Source organism: Columba livia, chromosome 23 (genome assembly GCF_036013475.1).
Source record: "Columba livia isolate bColLiv1 breed racing homer chromosome 23, bColLiv1.pat.W.v2, whole genome shotgun sequence".
Classification (NCBI taxonomy): domain Eukaryota; kingdom Metazoa; phylum Chordata; class Aves; order Columbiformes; family Columbidae; genus Columba; species Columba livia.
This window is the reverse complement of record NC_088624.1, coordinates 1,824,822-1,843,962: the sequence shown is the minus strand read 5'-3', so window position 1 is coordinate 1,843,962 and position 19,141 is coordinate 1,824,822. Positions and strand designations below refer to the sequence as shown.

Here is a 19,141-nt window from a genome sequence, read left to right as displayed (position 1 = left end):
GGGATAGCGATATCGACCAATAGAAGCGGGAGGGAGCGGGCGCTGTGTAGCGGGGCTCTATGTCCGCCTGGTTGCGATCCGATGTGCTGGGAGGGGCTCTGGGATGCACGGGGAAGTTTCAAGGGGTGCACACATGGCTCCAGACCCTCTCTCCGGTCCCCAGGCTGGCTGCGGTGTGCCCCACCATGCCCCTCGCTGCAGCAGGCAATGTCCTGGGTACTGCCCCCCATAACAGAGTGTTGCATTTCATCCAAAACATCTTTTTTGTGTCTTTATTTCTGGGGCAGTGACAAAGTTCGCTTTGCTCGAGGTGCAGGGAGGTGGGCAGGCACAGGCTGGTGTCACCCTGCTGCCCCGGGGCACGGGGATCTGCAGGGATGGTGCAGCCGGGGACGAGCACGGCGCAGCCTGCCCGCAGAGTCCGTGTCCCCTCGGTGCTCTTGCGCGGCTCCAACGCTGCATTTCTGCCCCTGCGCTGCCCATGGAGCAGTTTCCCCAGCCCTGCAGAACAGGGTGGGCTGCCTGGAGCACGCGGATGGGGGTCACCAGTGCTGGGGTCACCACATGTGCCGGTATGGGAAAGCCACCTCCACGCAGAGCACCGCCAGCACCTGGGAGCAGTTGTGCCGCTGCCCGGCCAGCAGCCTCCCCTCGCCCAGGGGGGCGGCCAAACCCTCCCCCGGGCCTGAGCTGCGCCAGCCCTGGCAATCCCGTCGGCGGGCATGGCCGCCCCGCGGCGTGGATCCGTGCCAGGCCAGCCGCTGGGGCCTGCGGATGGAGACGGGGGTGAGAAGGGCTGGGGGACACCCCTTGGGGCACCTCCAGCTCTTTGGACCAGCTCCTGCATCCGTGCAAGTGCCAGGAGCTGCAGACCCTCACCCCGGCTCCTGGCAGGGGTGTGTTTTTTTGGGGACACCCTGCCGGTGCCCACCCTGCAACTGGACTCACCAGAGGGGATCCGTCAGGACATTGCGCCCGTTGAACGAGTAGATGGGGCCCCGTGGGACGGCACCAGCTTGGCCGTTGAAGAGAGAGCTCCAGGACTTGGCCAGCAGCTGGCCCTGTGGGAGCAAGAAGCGGCGCTGAGCTGGGGACCAGGATGATGCTGTTGTCCCAACCACATGTGGGCAATGAATTGCCCTCGGTTCCTCTTGGCTCCCCAAAACACAAATGCTGAGCACAGCCGGGGTGCAGGACCGGGCAAGGATCCCTCTGCCAAGGCTCACCGGGGACCATGGGGCTTTGCCACTGGCAGCTCCCGTGGGGGACAGGGGTACCTGCCTTCAGGTTGACGACAGGGAGTGTCCTGTCTGTCCTCTTGACAATGGAGACGAGGTCCTGGGTGGGGGCCGACAGGAACGCCCGGAAAGTGCCGTAGAGCTGAGCCTCCTGGGACTGCCGGTAGCACTGCAGGTCGGCGCCCCGGACCCCGCTCATGTCACCGGCCAGGGGCACGTTCAGGGCAGCCAGACGGAGCTGGGGATGGGACGCATATATTATGTATATTTATATATATAAAGCGCCTATCACCATATCGATAAACATTCTTTGGAACCACTCTGATGGCAGTTTGGGGGAGGCTTGGGCATGGCCAGGTGTTGAGGTCTCTGCTCCCACCTTGCCAGGAGGGTGAAGCCTCCAGCCAGAGGGGTCCCCCCAGCACCTCTCCCCCTTCTCGCATGGTTGGGCCACTTGTCACCCACCCCTGGAGCCAGGGAGGGTGTTGCTTACCGAGGGGATCCGTGGGGCGATGGTGGTTGGCAGGATCTGGGGCAGTCCTTGTCCCTCCTGCTTCTGGACCTGCAATAACGCAGCTCAGGTCAGCCTGGGGACACCCATCCCAGTGCCATGGGTGCAGCATCCTCCCCATCCTAACACAACCCCTTCCCCCCAGCACATCCCTCCCGGCACGGCTGGACCAGCAGTGCTCACCAGTGAGTGCGTCTGGGCCAGCACAGGTGTCCCCATGTTGTCACCTTTCATCTGCGCCCGCTTTGTTGCCTGCATGGAAAGGAGAGGACAGTCCTGCAGGAACCTGTCCCTGTCCCCACAGGCAAAGGAGACTCTGTCCCTTTGCTGGGATGTGAGCAGACCTGGGGGCTGCCCAGACCCCTCACCTGGTACTGTGGGGTGGAGGCGGAGGGATCGTCACCGGCGAAGAGTGACTCTGAATCCTCCAGCTGCTCAATGCAACGAGTAGACAGATGGGTTAGGGGGGGACCAGGGGAGGTTTATGTTGGATATTGGGAACAATTTCTTCCCCAAAGGGCTGTGGGGCATTGGAACAGGCTGCCCAGGGCAGTGCTGGAGTCACCATCCCTGGAGGGTTGGACAGATGGACATGAGGTTCTCAGGACATGGGGCAGTGCCGGGGGTGGGGGAACGGTTGGACTCGATGATCTTAAGGGTCTTCCAACCAAGATGATTCTATGAATTGGCTCCCTCCCCAGGCTCTGCTGCCCTGGCACCAAACCCACTCTGGTGCCCCTTGCCAGGGCTGCAGCTGGACCCCCCCCACCGCGAGGGACCCCGGGGGATGTCCTCGGTGCGCGGTACCAGGAGGCGGCTCCAGCCGGTGGGGGTCCGGAGGAAGGCGCTGCTCCCCTCCCGCACGTACACCAGGCTCCCCTCGGGCACGGCGCTGCCCGACTTCAGCATCAGCTCCTTGGACCTGAACACCCACGTCTGGCGCTGTAGGGGGATGGAGAGTGTCACAGCCCAGCAGTGGGACAACCGGACAGCCTCAGGGGGGGTCACCCACTGGTGTGGCTGGGACACACCTGGAGATCAGCTCGGGAGTCCGGCAGCTCCGTTCGAGGGATGTCAGCATCTGGAGAGCCCAGAGAAGGGGGGTCACAGGGCGCCCCGGCACAGGGGTAGGTGCTCCCGTGGGAGTCGCCCCACAAGGATGCGGTGGTGATGGGAGCCCAGGAAGGGAAGCGAGATTTGCAAAAGGGAGGAGGCTGGAGCCCCCAAAACACCCAAGAAATGTCCATACCTGCTGCCCAGCCTGTGTCAGTGGCTGCCTGCAAAGGCAAGTGGGGTCTGTTACTGTCACTGGGCACAGGGTTGCCCTTCCTGGCACATGGGGAGGGGACAGGATCCCGCTTGGGGACAGCAAGGCTGTGTCTTACCGGCTGCTTGCAGGGCTGCTGGGCACGGCTGGGGTAAAGCCTCTGGAAGCAAAGACAGGCAGGTTGGCAGGGAAGCTCTCATGCTGTGCACGCTCACACGCGTGTGCACACTGGCACAGGTGTGTGCACAGCCCATGCTGGCCCTTACGTTGAAGTAGAGGAGACCTGGTGCTCCAGGGGGGCCAGGGGGCCCGGGAGGTCCAGGGTTCCCAGGGAGACCTCGAAGACCCTGTGGTAGAGGAGTGGGGGATTGAACGGCGCTATTTTGGTGCTGCCTTGAGGCGGGGGCAGCTATAAGACACCCCATTGCTGTCCCTCATCCCTCCCTGGGCCAGGGCAGCGGGCCAACGGGAGCCAGGCAGCGTTTCTCACATGGGGGATGATCGCTCCATAAATCTCTGGCTCCTCTTTGCCGCCCTGCAGAGAAAGAGGGAAGATGAAGGCTGATCTCCATCCTCCCCCTCTCAGTCCTCCCCCTCTCTGTCTTCCATTCCTCCATCCTTCACCCCAGCCAGGGCTCTGAGACCTGTGGGGCTGCCTGGGCTCCAGCTGCAGGGTCCCCACGGCCAGTCTGGGGTCCCTGAACACCCCTCACCATGATGGGGTTCAATGAGCCCAGAGGACTCACCGTTTGGTACCCGCTGATGGGCGCCCAGGAGCTGGGCTGGCTGCCGGTGCCGGGGAAGGGGAGGTGGCCCGGTTTGCACCCGTGTTCCCCGTAGCAGCACCCCTGGGTGAGGCACAGAGAGAGACATGATCAGAGTCTGCGCTGGGTGGTGGGGATGGGTCTGCGCTGCATGCGCGGCTGTGCACACGTGTGTGCATGGCTGTGCACATGTGTGTGCATGGCTGTGCACACGTGTGTGCAGGGCTGTGCACATGTGTGTGCATGGCTGTGCACGTGTGCGTACGCTCCATGTGTGTTTTCATGTGTGTTTTCATGTGCCCCAGGGGATGGTGTGACTCGCTGCCCCCCCACCCCAATGCCCATTTGGGGACACTGTTGGTGCCACCCAGGTGAGGCAGAAGTTCTGCCCTGGCACCAAGGGGTGGGGGGGAGCAGAGGCAGCATATGGGGTTCAGGGGTTCACACTCAGGGTGTGGGGATGGGGATGGGTCCCCTCCCCAGCCAACTCCCCCAAGCCAGTGCCCATGGCTACAAACCCGCTCTCCAGGGTCGCCCTTTTCTCCCTGGAAGGAAAGCAGAGAGGTCCCATTGACACCCCAGCTCTAGGGGTTCCCGGGTCCCCCAAATCCCCTGGCACAGTGCTGTGCCTCCCTCCATGGGGTAACACCTGCCATAGGGCTGTCTGGTCTCGGTGCTGACACTGGGGAGCAGCCATGGCCGATGCCATCCCTGTGCCCCCACCGCCCATGGTGGCTGCTTCCCCAGCTCACCTTGGGGCCCGGTGGCCCAGCTGTTTCCCGGTGCCCTGCGTGGCGCGAGTCACACTGGAAAGAGAGGACGTGTTGGGGTGAACACGGGGGCTGCCCCTCACCCCTGAGCAGCCCCAGCCCCAGGACCCCCTACTCACCCTGTAGTCCCCCGGTGGCCCTGGTGGCCCCATGGGACCAGGCGCACCAGGGGCGCCCATCTCCCCGGTGCGGCCGGGGCTCCCTGGCATGCCTGGCAGTCCGTATTCGCCCTTCTCGCCCTGCCGGCACACGGTGCGTGGGGCGGTGAGCACGGGGGGCTCAGCACCCTGTGTCTCTCCCATCCCCGCAGCCACAGGACTGGGGCAGCTCCAGAGCCCACCGGGGCAGAGTGAGGGTCCAGTGAACCCAGCTGCTCCATCCCCGCCACCGCTGGCTCTGCTCTGGCCCCAGGGATATGGATATACAGGGAGCCTTTACCTTTAACCCAGGGAATCCTGGCTCCCCTCGGAGCCCGGGTTTGCCAGGGAGTGCTGCAGGTCCAGTGGGACCAGGGGGTCCTTCGTGCCCAGGTACCCCGGGGGGGCCTTGTGGTCCTGGGAGTCCTGGTGCCCCCGGGGGTCCATCTGGCCCTGCTGAGCCTGGAGACCCTGGAGCTCCTTCAGCCCCGGGGAAACCGGGTGGTCCCACAGGCCCTGGAGGGCCAGGGGGTCCCAGCTTCCCATCCCGCCCAGGGACCCCTGGGGGCCCTTCATGGCCTGGGTAGCCTGGGGGTCCAGGCTGGCCGGGCAGCCCAGGGGGGCCTGGGGGTCCTGGGTTCCCTGCAGGGCTGGACGCTCCCAGCTGCGTGTTGGGTTGGAGGGAGACAGGAAAGAGAAAGCAGTCAGTGAATGGCAACATCCCATTCCCTGGTCCCCCTCCCTTGGGCTGCCTGCTCCTCCAGCCCTGCAGCCCAGCCCTCCCCATTCCTGCCGGTCCAGCCAAGGAGAGGCACCGCAGCCAGTGCCAGCATCCCCCATCCACCCGCCATCGCCTGCCCGTGTCCACATCCCAGCACTCACCTCGTTCTCTGATCCCCTGGGAAGCGCAGCGACCATGGGTGGGCTCCTGCCTCCCCAGGTGCCGGGTGGTCCTGGGGGCCCCGGAGGTCCTGGAGGACCTGGGGGGCCCCGGGGACCCTGGTGACCCGGCTGCCCTGGGCTGCCAGTCTTCCCTTTCTCCCCAGAAAATCCGGGCTGGCCCCTCTCCCCCGGGAACCCTCGGTCGCCTTTCTCTCCCTGTCGGGAAAAGACAGAGCCTGGCTCCCAGCTCCTGACTTCCAGCGCTTCCATTTGCTGGCCTCCCAACCCAGACCCCGAAGCCAGAGTCCAAATCCAAAGCAGAAAAGGTTTTGAAGGGCCAAAAGAGCCAAGGGATTTGTCCCAGGTGGTCCCTGTGCCTCTTCCCGGGGACGCACACACACTGCACCTTTGGACCAGGAGGGCCGGGGCGCACGGGGCAGACGCAGCTGGACCTGTTGTGCATCTGGAGGGGGAGAGAGTGGTGAGGTGGGGGACAGGAGCCCCGGCTGCAGGGACCAGCACAGGCACCCTGTGCCCAGCTCACCTGGAGGGCAGGATCTGTCTCTGGGGCCAGGAGCACCCGCTGGGTCAGCCCTTTCGCCGTCGTCTGTGCAGAGAAGAGGTTGAGGGAGACCCCCGAGCACTGTCCCCGTCCCCCGCAGCACTGTCCCCATCCTGCCCTGCCAGCCCGTGTCCCCCAGCACCCCTCGCCTGGGTGCCTATCCCAGGCTGCCCTTTGCAGCCCCTGGGGACCAGGTCCCCTCCACCACCTGGATCTGCAGGAACTCCTCTTCCTCTGCGCTCCCCTCGAACATCTCTGGGGCAGCCGTGGGTCGGTGCTGCTGGGACAGACAGGGAACACTCAGCGTGGGGCTGGGGGGACTCCGGGGGTACGTGGGTCCCATGTGCACCCCATAGCCGGGGGTGGGAGCTGAGCTCCCGTGCTGCCGTGAGGCTGCACCATGCTGGGGGACACCAGGAGCTGCCATGGCTCCTTTCCAAGGGGGCAGAGGCGGCTGAGCTGCGGCTCAGAGGCTGGAGCAGGGCACAGATAAGGGGAAGGACGCAGCGAGGGGCCCAGCAGCGGCTGGGGGGGTTCAGGAGGGCTGGGGGAGTCAGGGGGGACGCTGCCTGGGAAAAAGCACCTGGCCTCGCTTGCGCGGCAGGGCATGGCCCGGACCCCTCGCTGCCCCCCTGGCAAGGGACTGCCGGCCTCTGGGGGCCATCGCCAGCGGGGGTTTGCTCAGCAGCACCTTCCGGGGGGGCTCCACGCTGCCAACATCTGCAGGAGCAAAAGGGCGATGGGGTGCGAGGCAGCAGAGCTGGAGGGGGACCGGGGTGGCACAGCACTCCCAGTTCCCAGCGTTTGTTGCGGCCACAGCGGTGTCACCAGCACCCCAGCATCCCACACCTCACCTTCCAGTCTTACTCCGGAGGTGCCTCCTCCTTCCTGGGGTGCAGGGGAGGCTGTGCCCCCATCCCGCCATGCCTACCTTCCTCCCCGTCCAGAGCAGGTGCCGTGGGGGCCGCGGGGCTGACGCTTGGATCCGGGGTGGTGTCCTCTGCGCCCAGGGGGTAAAACCACTGGGCTGTTGCACTGGGCAGATGCTCGGCCAGCACCGAGAGGATGCAGAGCGCACGGAGGAGGCGTTGGGGACCGCCAGACCCCATGCTGCTGCCTTGGGGCCAGGCTGCTCAGGATGGGGGTGTTTGGCTCATCCCGTTCACCCACGCCGGCTGCTCCTGCGGCCCCAGCACGGCTCCCGCAGTTATCACGGCACCACCCGCCACGCCCCTGGGCCGCCCCGACACCCGCGCCCCACGGGCCGCATCCGGGGGGGCCGAGCACCCATGTGGCCGGGTCACCGCAGCCAGGGATAAGGAGGGCAGCCGGGAACCGCAGGGAAAGGAGCCAGGGCCAGGAGGAGCTGCTGGAACCCATGCGAGGGAGGGCCAGGGAGGAGATGCTTATGGAAATGGGGAGTAGAAGCAGTGAGGAGGGGAGTGGAGCAGGGGGCACTGGCCGCAGTGAGAGCAGCCGGCTGCTCCGTGGGGTCTGCCCGGTGCCTGGTGCCAGGGGGGGATGGATGTGGGCTCATGGGTTTGCCGGGCTGAGCCCTGGGGGTGGGGCTGTGAGAGAGGCCAGGAGGCACTGGGGTCCTGCAGCGAGTGCAAATCCTGTGCCCTGACGTGTGTGCCGTCACCGTGTCCCCTGTGTCACCCCAGCTCTGTCAGGGCCACCCTTGGCTGGGGGTTTCCAGCCATCTCAGACCACCAGCTCCTCTCCTGCCCCTGCCCTGACCTGCAGCCTCTCCCTGGGGCAGGGGCAGCTCCAGACCTGCTGGGGACAGTCACGGAGAAGCAGAGAGAGTCCTCACAGCCTCAGGAACCCCAAAGAGCCTCCGAGGCTGGGAAAGCCACACTTGGGGCACAAAGAGCCCTGGGGCTGGGAGCGTGTGGCTGCACCGAGCTCTGTGCACCAAGCACCCTCCCTGGCTGCAGGGCTGTGATCTAGGGGTGGGGGGCAGCATGGTTGTGGGGTGCACCAGAACTGGGCCCCTCTACCTCACGCAGGATGGTGCTGGGATATGGACCTGGAGAAGCTGTGCCTGGCAGAGGAGGGGACATCTCCCAGGGCTATACAGCAAGCGTGTCCCTGTCCCCCACACGCCCCACCGGCTGCCAGCGCTGCCACTGCTGCTACTGCAGACAAAACAGTCTCCCCAGCGGGCGCTCAGCATTGCCAAGGCCTGATAAGGTGCCGCAGCCCGAGTGGGGCTGGGCACCTGTTTGGGTTTGGCCCTGGCTTGGACACTGTGTCAAGGCTGGCGCCTCTGCCCCAAGTCACGGCCACTGTGTGCGCTGTCCTGGCGGCTGTTCCGGGCTGGCTCTCTTCCTCTTACGGGGGCTGCAATATGCTGAGCTTGTTCCACACATGGCCAGGCTGTAAGCATGCTGGGGAGCTGTCTTTTTGTTCACTCGCTGCTCCCCACCTTCTTTCCTCTTGCCTGTTCGCTCAGGGCAGATGAAACAGGTGACATTCAGTATCACACCTGCACAGGGCCTTGCGCCTGCTCCTGTCCTGTGCTGCACTGAATTGCTGGGGACAACCAGAGTTTGGCCCCAGCATGACCCCCCTCATGCCTTCACCACAGAGCAGCCTGTTGAGCTCTGCCACCCGCGCTTGGGGACAGCCCTGCCCCACGGTGAGCGGAGCTGGGGCAGGAGCTGCTGCGCAGGGGCAGGATCCCTCCAGGGCAGATCGGGTGCATCCACTTGCACATCACCATGGGGCAGCCCCCTCCTCTCAGATCCCATTTGAAACTTTGCCCACTCCCAAGATGCTGCCCCACAACCCACTCGCTGTGCCAAGTCCCACACCAGGACCCCACAGCGTCTGGGTGTTTAATGACCGTTGGATTGCTACATACGTGGTGAGAGGATCCCGCTGCTCATCCCATGGCATGAGTTTAGCAAGTCTCTGCCTTCCCCCTGGCCACAGTGCATCCTATGTGCATCCACAGTGCCACAGTGCCCCTCCCAGGACAGGGAGAGGGGCTCTCTGACCCCTTGTCATCCCCTCCATGATCCAGGTGTGTGGGGGATATGCAGCCCACGCAAGGCCTGCCCAGGTGTTGCGGCATCTCACTCAGGACAGGGAGAGCAAGACTGTGCTTGTGCCAGGGCTCACCCCACCCTGGGCTGTGTCCAAGACCCCCTGACACGACCAGGTGGGTCCCCTGGCTGCCCCATGCCCGCAGCTGGCTCAGATGCACCTGGGCGCAGCTCACAGGTCACCAGGCCGCCAGGTGATGCTCGGGGACCGTCCCCCCGAGCACAGGGGCTGGTCCCTGCCGTCTCCCGGGCCTCTGCCGTCCCGCGGTGCTGCCCTGCCGCCTCTGCCCGGAGCCCCGGGGAGGGATGCTCGGGCTCCCCGCCCGCCTCCCTCCCGATTTTCGGAAATAGCCACTAGATGCCGGCAGCTTTCAACTTATCATGGCCCTGTGCGGGGCCGGGGGTGGTTCTGGGGGAGCCGGCGATGCCGCCCCGGGGCGGCCCTGGCAGACTGGGGGTGATGCTGTTTCCCTGGCAGCGCTTTTGCTCCCGCCGTGGACACCCGGGGCCCGGAGCCCACCCCGGGCTGCCGCACCCTGAGGGTTTTAGCCGCAGCCCCAGCGATGCAGCCCCGTATGCTTCGCACCCCTCCCAGTTCATCCCAGTTGCTCTCAGGACCGGGAAGGCGGCGGCGGGCAGGGTGTCGGGGCAGCTGCCGGGGGCAACGGGGCTGCGAAGGGGTGGCGGGTGTTCACTGGGGGGCGTTCGTGGCGTGCAGGGCTGGAGGTCTCCGGGCTGCCCGGCACCGGAGCTGCTCCTCCAGAGGCCCCGGTGCTGAAGCCGCCCTCCCCGGTGCTGAAGCCGCCGCTGTCGCCCCCGTCGGCGGGGAGCGGCTCTCCCCGGTGGCTTCCCGGTGGCGGCGGGGGCGGCCCCGCCGGTGGCCCCGGTGCCGGCGGTGGGAGGTGTGGCCATGGGCCGCATAAAGCCGCCGCCGCCCCGATCCCGCCGCCAGCCCAGCGCCGCCAGCAGCGGGCCGGAGCGCGGGCGCGGAGCGGGGCCGCCATGCGCGGGGCCGCCGGGCGCGCTCTGCCGCTGCTGCTGCTGCTGGCGGCGGCGGCGGCGGGGCCGGTGGGCGGCGAGGAGGCGATCCAGTGCCCGCCGTGCTCGGAGGAGCGGCTGGCGCGGTGCAAAGCCCCGCAGGGCTGTGCGGAACTGGTGCGGGAACCCGGCTGCGGCTGCTGCGCAACCTGCGCGCTCGGCCGCGGAACCGCTTGCGGCGTCTACACCGCCCGCTGCGGCGCCGGGTTGCGCTGCTACCCCCCGCGGGGGGTGCCCCGGCCCCTGCACACCCTCATGCACGGCCAGGGCATCTGCACGGACCTGGCCGACGTCGAGGCCATCCAGGAGAGTCTCCATCCCCCAGGTAAGGCCGGTCCTGGGGTGGCCGAGGGGTGAAGGGTGGATGCCGGCTGGCCAGCAGTACCCCCGAGCAGTTCCCGTTTGTGCCAACCCGCTCTCTACTTGCTTGGCAAGAGTTGGGGACACAGGGCTTGGAGTGGGACATGGACCCTGAGGTGGGATGGGATGGGACAGCCTGGGGGTGGGAGTGCGTGGAGCGTGTCCCAGGGGATGAAGCAGCGCTCAGCTGCTTGAAGTCCCACAGCCAGGTGGTCACATTTGTGTCACCCTTATCCAATGTGGGCATGGAAGTTCCGTGGGTGGGGGCTCCAGGGACTCAGCACTTGCCATGCCCCGGCTGCAGACAGTCCATGGGTGGCGGAGCAGCCCCGGGTCCTGCAGGCACTCGCAGCCCCTGGGGACAGGTCCCTGTTGCTGGGGAAGCTCCCGTTGCATGGTGACCCCTGCCTTGCCCTTTCCCTGGGATGCTGCCGGCAGCTCTGCCTGCACAGGCAGGAGGAAACAGGAAAGAGGCCTCGGGGCACCTGCTTCCCTCGCAGGCAGGTCAGGCTGGGCTCCGTGCTGGGCTCCGTGCTGGGCTCCGTGCTGGACTCTGCGGTGGGAACCCAGTCCCAGAGCTGCGCCGGTTGCGCTGTGGCTTTGACAGTGGAACAGAGCGACTCCTGGGTGAGCAGCATCCTGCCACGGGACGGTCCGTGAGCTGGCCTGGCCCCATGTCCCTGCACAGGGTCACCTGGAGCTCCCCAAGGGGCAGAAGGGGCTGGAGCAGTGTTCATCCCTGTCTGCCCCGAGGGCTGGATCCCAGCTCCATTCCCTCCTCGCATGGCTGGTCCATGGCAGCCCTGCTGGAGTCCCACAGAGTGCCCTTTGCAGATGGGGCCCTGCGGCTGCTCCTCTCCATGGGCAGGAGTTGGTCGCGAGTGCTCAGCGCGGTGTCCGCTGCAGAGACCCCCTGCCCTGTCTGTCTGTCTTCATCCCACATCCTGCAGGAACCGTCTGGGCTGCCTGGCCTGGGGCTGCGTTGGGCTGCCAAGGCCTGTTGGTTTTGGCCGTGCCCCGTGTAATGCAACATTTTTTCCCAGAGCCTTTAGGAAACAGACTTGCAGTTTTTTTCCCTTCCTTCCCACGGTGTTTTGGCCGTGCTGGGGATGGGTGGGTGGCCGTGGCAGCCGGGCTCACCCGCTGGGCACCATGCCTGCAGCATTGCAGGTGGCAGGACGGGGGAGAGGGCGGCAGCGAGCCCCTTTGCCCAGGACAGCGGGACAGGACACCCTGCAGCATGTTGCTTCCAACCAAGGGGTTGGAAGATCCCGGTGGGACATCCCTGTCCCGCTCCAGCAACCTAGTGCCAGCTGGGGGCTGTGGGCTCCATCGCTGCCACCACAGCCATGCGTGGCACAGCGAGCGCACCCTGGCACAGCTGGTGCATGCAATGGGTCCCCTCTGGGTAAGCATAAGGGACTTAAATTCTATTCTTAAATGCCTATTTAGGACCAGGGGTGTATGGAGCAGGTGTCCCTCGGCTGCGCCCGCATCCCCCGGGGCTGAGTGGGTGCCTGGCGAGCGGAGGCTGCAGTGGGTGGGCGGCTGGGAAAGCGGTTAACGTGCAGCTCGTACAGTAAACACTTTGTCTGGGGGCTCGGCCCGGGGGGCTCCGCATTCCAGGGAAGAGGCTGGGATCAGTGGGGGGCTGGGCTTTTCGAGGGGCTGGCCGATGGTTCCCTGCTCCATCGCCAGGAAGGAGCCTCTCCGTTCACGCAGAAACCGCGTTTCTGGAACAGGAGTTTCTGCTCTTCTGACCCAAGACCCTCTCCTGTGGATGTGGGTCTGGGGACCTTATGCAGAACCCTGGTTCCTGTGTCCTGCTCCAGACTGGCTCCTGGGCCACCCCACTGCACCGTGGCCCTGCAAGGACCACCCACAGGTGACACCAGGGTGCCAGATGGGGATGCAGAGGGTGCTGGGGCTCACAGCAGCTCATGTGTCATGTTGGCCACAGACACGTGGATGTGTCCCCTCTGTTCCACGGGGCACGTGGGGTCCTTTGTGCCTGGGCTGGTGGGATACAGGGGAGTGGAGATGCAGCCGTGGGACACTTGTCCCTCTCCCATGGACACACACACAGTCCTGGGGCTTTGCTCGCTGCCCTGGACTCTCCTCCCATGGGAGCCGCGTGGTGGAGCCCGGAGCCCTTCACCGCTCCCTCGGGCTCAGCGCGGTGAATCACAAGTTCGGCACGTGGCCAACCTCATTTGCAGCTCCCATTAATTGAAGGCGATGCTGAATGACTCGTTTGTGTCTCCTGTCTGTGGGCCAAGCAGGAGGCTGGGCAGAAACGCTCCTTCTGCCGGGATGGGGCAGCACCCGTTCCCATCTCCTTGGCACCCACTCCCATCCCAAACCAAGCAGAGGGGCTTCCCCCAGCTCCAACCACAACCACAGAGCAATAGAATCATTTTGTTTGGAAAAGCCCCTCAAGATCATCAAGTCCAACTGTTCCCCCACCCCTGGCGCTGCCCCATGTCCTGAGAACCTCATCTCCATCTGTCCAACCCTCCAGGGATGGTGACTCCAGCACTGCCCTGGGCAGCCTGTTCCAATGCCCCACAGCCCTTTGGGGAAGAAATTGTTCCCAATTTCCAATCTAAACCTCCCCTGGCACAACTTAAGTCTGTTTCCTCTTGTCCTACGGCTTCTTACTTGGGAGAAGAGACCCAGAGCTGAGTGCTGGCCAAGAGCCACCCTGCTGCCCAGAGACACCAGTATTTCATGTGACCTTATGAAAATATTATTGGCATCTGATTTTCTTTAAAGCCGGGAGATTTGACCCTCTGAAGGCGGCTGGCGGGGGGAGGAGGGGAGTTTGTCCATGTCCTCCTGGTCCTGCCTTTCCATGACACGGGAGCAGCGCATGGAGATGCTGGGACTTCAGTACGGTGGTCCCACCAATGCCAAACCTCCTGCCTGGCTCTTCCTCGTGTCTCTCCCAGGGATGTGCAGGGGGAGGGAGGGATAATCCCTGCCAGGCCCCCCTGAGCCCCCGCTGGGCTCTGCCACCAGCACCCACGTTGCTCTATGGCCCCGCGGTTGGTGCCGCCGGGGCTGGCATCGCTCTGCGCGGGGTCCTGGAGACTTTGCGTTTGTGTTTCAAATTTCAAGGGCATGAGCCATTTCCTGGAAAAAAAAAAAAGGACAGATTAAACAAAAAGCAAATAACACGAATGAAGGAAAAGGATTTGATCGGGGCTTCGCTGTGAACTTTAACCGGGCTTAACTGGGAGCGGGTCCAGGAACCCTTTGCTGCTGGGAGCTGATGCACGAGGTGCTGATGGGAGACCGGGGCTGGGGACGCGGTGGGCAGGAGATTATGGCTCCAAACCCACTGCCTGTGTCACCCTGTGAGCCCCTGGGCGCTTCCACCCCCGCTGCACCCTGACCACCCCCCGCCTGCTTTGGGAGGGTTTTTCCTGTTGGCAGCGGCGATATTGATTAGTATAAGCCCAACCCCGGGATAAACTCAGGCAGGGAGCCCTGGCTGCTTTCCTCTTAGAGCCTCAAACCTGAGGAAGCGGCAGCTTTTTGAAAAATAAAGTCACGCCGAGAGCTCAGGTCTCATGACGGTCCCTCCAGCTGCCAACATCTGGGATCGCAGTTTGGCTGCGCTCCTGGCGCAGGCGGGGATGCCAAGCGCCGCCTTTTGGGATTGGCCCCGTGGGAGATTAACTTTCTTATTCCAGGAATCTCTTCTTTCATGTCTTTGCGGGGGCCGAGCCCCGCGGCACAGCACGGCCCCGCTCCCGCAGCCCCGCTGCCTCCGTTCCTGCTGCAGGTCCCCACGGGCAGATTTTGGGGACACCGGGGGCTCCCTGGGGCTCCCTGGCTGTGCATCCCAGGGTCACTTTCCAGCCCCATACGTCTGGTGCCTGTTGGCACACGGTTGGCCAGACCCTCGTGCTGGAGCACACTGGAGCAACTGCCCTGCGCTCTTGCAATGTGCATTTGCAACCCTGTAATAACAGACACATGGCAATAAGCCCATGAATCGTGGCTAATGAGTCATAAAAGCTCCCCAGAGCCTTTCCCGGTGTTGCAGGGAGAGCTCAATGCAGTAACAGAGACAGGAGGGGACCTGGGGCTGGGGGTGATGCCTGTGGGGACTGGGGAAGGTGATGGTGATGATGGGAAGGGCTGTTGGGCATTGGAACAGGCTGCCCAGGGCAGTGCTGGAGTCACCATCCCTGGAGGGGTTGAACAGACACCAACATGAGGTTCTCAGGGACATGGGGCAGTGCCAGGGATGGGGTAACGGTTGGACTCGATGATCTTGAGGGACTTTCCAACCAAATTGATTCGATGAGCCTGTGATTCTATGTGGGATCCAACAGCACCAGCTGCACATTATCCCTGGGGGTACAAGTTGCTCTGTGGGGGCACCTCCGTCACCAGGGCTCCCCCAGCGCACTGAGCCCCCCGGGTTTGTGTCCTTGCAGAGAAGGAGGAGATTGACCACCCCAACAACAGCTTCAGCCCCTGCAGCATCCACGACCGCAAGTGCCTGCAGAAGCATCAGGCCAAGCGGGTCAACAACGGCAACAAGATGCGCAACAGCGGGAGCCCGTACCACCGCGAGGAGACGCGGCCCATAGTGAGCACCGCGCGGCACCGCGGCGGGCACCGGGTTGGGGAGGGCAGGATGGGTGCTTAGCACACCGGGGCAGGAGCAGGGTTTGAAGCTGGTGCTTGTGGAGCAGCCCCAAGGGTTGGGGTGCCAGGGTGCCGTGGTGGGGGGTACGTTCCAGCCCCGCTGTCGGCTCAGCCCCCCGTTTCCCATAGGCACAAGGCTCGTGCCAGAGTGAGCTGCACCGGGCGCTGGAGCGGCTGGCGGCCTCGCAGACCCGCACGCACGAGGACCTGTACGTCATCCCCATCCCCAACTGCGACCGCAACGGCAACTTCCACCCCAAGCAGGTAGGACGGGCTCTCACCCGTCACAGTGCGGGGGTTGCTTGTGTGGGGGTATTTTGCAGAACTGGGGAGGGGGCACAGATGGGCCAATGCTGGGCCGTGGCACCCGCAGCTCCTGGCTGCGGTGGGAATCACCTTGGGGTGTTGTGGGGCCCTTTGCAAAAGGGTGGGATGGGGGTGGCAGAGCCCCCGCGAGAGCTGCCGGTCACCCCAGCCTGGCAGCCCATGGGGATGGGTCCATGTGTGCCAGGCTGGGCGCCCCTCACCAAACCTGTCCCCTCCTCCTTTCAGTGTCACCCGGCGCTGGACGGGCAGCGGGGCAAATGCTGGTGCGTGGACCGCAAGACGGGGGTGAAGCTGCCGGGCTTCCTGGAGCTGAAAGGGGACTTGGACTGTCACCAGCTGGCAGACAGCATGTGAGCGCCACCGCGATGGCCCCGTGCCGTGCCGCGGCCAGGACACCCACCGGGGCTGCGTAGGAGAGCAAGAGAGGGGACGTGACCGCCGAGCAGCCCCCCGGTGCCGGGGGACCCTGGATCGCCGCTGTGCTCTGCGCCATGGGCTGCCCACGGCACGGGGCACAGCACCGCGACCTGCGCCATGACCACTAGCCGCCACCGCCGAGGGGTCCCCGGCATGTGCCAGTGGCACCTCCATCCCGCACGGACACTCGCGTGGACAGATGCTGCCCGGGGGGAGAGGGAGGCGAGCACCCCCACGCTGCCGCGGCAGCACCCCGTCCGCAGTGCCTTGCCGTCCGCACCGCGTCTCTGTGTGTGGCAGCAGGAGAAGTGCCTCATCCTGCCCTTTGGGACGGCGGGAGGCTGCCCAGGCGAGGAATGGGGGAGCCTGTGCAACTGGGGAGTGGGGGCAGAGACCTCCCTCCTCGCCACCGCCTGCCTGGGACCCTCCTTGGCTCTATCTTGCCTGAATCGTGTCCGTGCGATGGGCATTGTGGCCGCACTGAGCAATACGAGACCTTCCCTGTCCCCACTGCAGCCCCCAGCCCTGGGACCCCCTGCCCCCCAGCCCAGCGTTTTCCTCCCATCCGTCCCGTCCCACCTGTCCCATCCCGACGGGGGGTCGAGTACCCCCAGGTGAGTCCCCATGGGCGCTGGGTCCAAGGGGAGGGCTGGGGGACAAAGGACACCCAGGAAACACCTCCCAGCAGGAAGGGCTTGTTTGGTGTTTTTTTTGCTTCCTCAAACATTTTTAATATTTAAGAAATGTTGTTGTTGGGATGTTAAAACTGGCCGGGGGGCCCCTCGAGGCTGAAATCCTCCATCTCTGCAGAACGAGGCACCACCGGCCGTGGTTTCTGTGTTCGCTTCTTCCAACTTGGCCAACGTGACAAAACCGGGATGAATTTCTGGAACGTCCCCAGTGACGGGATCTGCAGATTTCGCCAGCACAAAGTTCTCAGCTGAGAAATTGTGACTATTTTTGTCGCTTTTTTCTTTCTTTTTAAGCTAGGCTGGTAGTTTTTCACCTAAATGTCTCTCAGGTGAGAAATGGCCGTGCTGGCTGCCATGGCACGTGTGCCAAAGACAGAGGGGGTTTTATCAGCCCTCCCCTTCCCACCCCCCCAGCTCCGTGGCTGCAGTGGGAGGTTTGGGTTTCCTGTGTGGTTTTGCCCTGGCCATGGTGGTGGCTGCCAAGGCCCCTGATGGGAACAAAATGTTTCAGTTTTAGTGAAACACCCTTTTGCCCCCCGGTCCCTGGTTTCAGCAGGGATGTCCCTGCCCCTGCCAGAGCCCCCGGGTGCCACCGCACAAAGGATGGGTTTCCTGGGGCGCAGGGAGGTGACACTGGGGACCGCGTCTGGTCACAGTGCCGGTCCCATGTGGCTGTGCTGGTGGGATGCAGGACGCTGTGGCAACACCATGGCGGGATGCAGGATGCCATGGCAACAGCGTGATGGGATGCAGGATGCCATGGCAACAGCGTGATGGGATGCAGGATGCCGCAGCAGCGCCACGATGGGGGGCCGGGTACCACGGTGGGGTGCATGATGGCTCAGAGGGCTCCAGTGTTTTATATCGTCTCTCCTGTAGTTTAAGGCTGTATTTACACATGATCATATACCAGCGTAAGGCTCCCCAACCCCAGCGGTGTTTTCCACGCCGATGTGATTTCTGTCAGTTCCTCCTGGGCCAAGCCCGTCCCTTCGGATTCCCATGTAGCACCGACCCTCTTTTACAGTAAACTTGAACCTTTGTATCTTCAAAAAGAAAAAAAAAGAAAGGTAATTACTGTATTTAACTTTTCCTGTGTTTCTATCAAGCGTATTTTTATCTTTGCCTTGCTTTAAAGAGCAGGAGGGGGGGAAGCAAAGCGGAGGGGGAGCGAGGGGTCTGCAGGGATCCCACGCAGCTGAGCGTCACATTCCTGCGGTGCCTGTGGGTGCCATATGGCAACGCTCCCCTGCCAAACTGGCCAAATTAAACCAGAGACTCCCCATGACCCCCTTTGGCCACAATAGCCACCTGCCTGTCCCCTGCCAGGGGCACAGCCGCCTGTGGGGCAGGATAAGGGACACCGGGGTGGGGAAACGGGGGCAGCTGGATAGCAGTGATTTGGAAAACAAGCCTGAGCTGGTTTGCCCCCCAGGACAAGGGCTGAGATTGTTACAAAACGGCTGGAACCGGACCCAGGAACTGAAACCAAGAGCTTCCAGGAAGCCTGGGACAAGCGTTGGAAGCCACGAGAAGCTCAGAGAATTGTTTGTTGTTTTCTCGAATCCAGGTGGTTTTGGCTGAACCGTCCCCGTGGTGCTTGGGCCCCGCAACACTGAACTAGAAATTCCACGTGCGGATGACGGTGCTTTGGCGACGGGCCCGTTCCCTGTCCCAAAGCGGGGAAAAGCAGCCGTCGCCCCAAAAATGAACCATCGGGGTTGTGGCTGGAGTTGTGCAGAAAGCAGGGGAGCAGCGTGCGGGGACCTGGGGGCAGCACGACCCCCAAAAAGCACCATTTGGAACCCAAACCTTTGAGCGTTCATAGTGCTTATCACCGCTGTCCTGACAGCATCGCGATAAATGGGGCGGAGTGAAGCAGCGCTGGTTTGCCAGCTGTACAGCCCGGGGGGTCGCAGGGCTGAGCACAGTGCTAATTAAGTGTTGGTTAATGAAAACAGCCCTGATGCACAAGCTGGGGGTGCTGGGGCTAAGTCGCGTCCCCCCGAATTTCCCTTGGGGCACCAGGTCTGTGCAACACGATGGGGACAGCACAAGCAGCTGCTGTCACCGGCTCGCACTAAGCCCTCCAGTAACTCCAAAATATCTGGTTTTATGGTTGCCGAAGAGCTGCTGCGGCCGGAGCCGCTTTGCAGCCCGGCTGGACGAGAGGGACTTTTCCTTTATGTGCAACACATGCACACGCTTGGCAGCTTCAGAGAGCGAAGTATTTCGGTTGCTAACATCCCCGCAGTGTTTGTGGCGATTCAAACGATCCACCGCTTTATTGAAAATAGCCCTGAGCTGGGTGCGTTAGCGCGGGGTCCGAAATTAAAACAACGTAGAGGAACCAGGTGAGTGGGTGGTAAAGGAGGCGACTGGACCGCGGGCTCAGAGCCGCCCTGACATCGAATCTTCAGCTGGTGTAAATCACAGCAGCACTGACTTCCATGAGGCT

General features: G+C 63.9%; 2 protein-coding genes across 2 annotated transcripts; one reads left to right on the top strand and one right to left on the bottom strand.

Annotated features, from left to right (window-relative positions):
* Nucleotides 1–258: 258 nt before the first annotated feature.
* LOC102091719 (collagen alpha-1(XVIII) chain) lies at nt 259–7,351 on the bottom strand. Its single transcript, XM_065039228.1, has 23 exons — nt 7,063–7,351; nt 6,715–6,851; nt 6,340–6,408; nt 6,114–6,176; nt 5,976–6,032; nt 5,570–5,785; nt 4,989–5,351; nt 4,670–4,789; nt 4,533–4,586; nt 4,299–4,325; nt 3,763–3,864; nt 3,507–3,551; nt 3,283–3,363; nt 3,135–3,176; nt 2,999–3,026; nt 2,781–2,830; nt 2,557–2,691; nt 2,118–2,180; nt 1,933–2,001; nt 1,732–1,800; nt 1,282–1,476; nt 949–1,061; nt 259–768 (listed from the first exon to the last, which is right to left on the bottom strand). Exons 1-23 carry the CDS (start codon nt 7,238–7,240, stop codon nt 558–560), a joined length of 2,487 nt encoding a protein of 828 aa, XP_064895300.1. The 5' UTR covers nt 7,241–7,351; the 3' UTR covers nt 259–557.
* A 2,359-nt stretch (nt 7,352–9,710) lies between these two features.
* Nucleotides 9,711–17,775, top strand: IGFBP4 (insulin like growth factor binding protein 4). The gene is made up of 4 exons (XM_005515650.3): nt 9,711–10,547; nt 15,034–15,188; nt 15,377–15,511; nt 15,800–17,775. The coding sequence occupies exons 1-4, from the start codon at nt 10,187–10,189 to the stop codon at nt 15,926–15,928; spliced, it is 780 nt and encodes a 259-aa protein (XP_005515707.3). The 5' UTR covers nt 9,711–10,186; the 3' UTR covers nt 15,929–17,775.
* The last annotated feature ends 1,366 nt before the right edge of the window (nt 17,776–19,141 follow it).

What these genes read in the sequence shown, in the direction of transcription:
- LOC102091719 (XM_065039228.1), bottom strand. Translation starts at nt 7,240, where the DNA reads ATGGGGTCTGGCGGTCCCCAACGCCTCCTCCGTGCGCTCTGCATCCTC. An exon ending in TGCTCTGGACGGGGAGGAAG is followed by an intron (nt 6,852 to 7,062) that starts GTAGGCATGGCG and finishes TTGCTCCTGCAG; the next exon opens with ATGTTGGCAGCGTGGAGCCC. An exon ending in AGGGCGACCCTGGAGAGCGG is followed by an intron (nt 3,865 to 4,298) that starts GTTTGTAGCCAT and finishes TGCCTCACCCAG; the next exon opens with GGGTGCTGCTACGGGGAACA.
- IGFBP4 (XM_005515650.3), top strand. Translation starts at nt 10,187, where the DNA reads ATGCGCGGGGCCGCCGGGCGCGCTCTGCCGCTGCTGCTGCTGCTGGCG. An exon ending in GGAGAGTCTCCATCCCCCAG is followed by an intron (nt 10,548 to 15,033) that starts GTAAGGCCGGTC and finishes GTGTCCTTGCAG; the next exon opens with AGAAGGAGGAGATTGACCAC. An exon ending in GCGAGGAGACGCGGCCCATA is followed by an intron (nt 15,189 to 15,376) that starts GTGAGCACCGCG and finishes CGTTTCCCATAG; the next exon opens with GCACAAGGCTCGTGCCAGAG.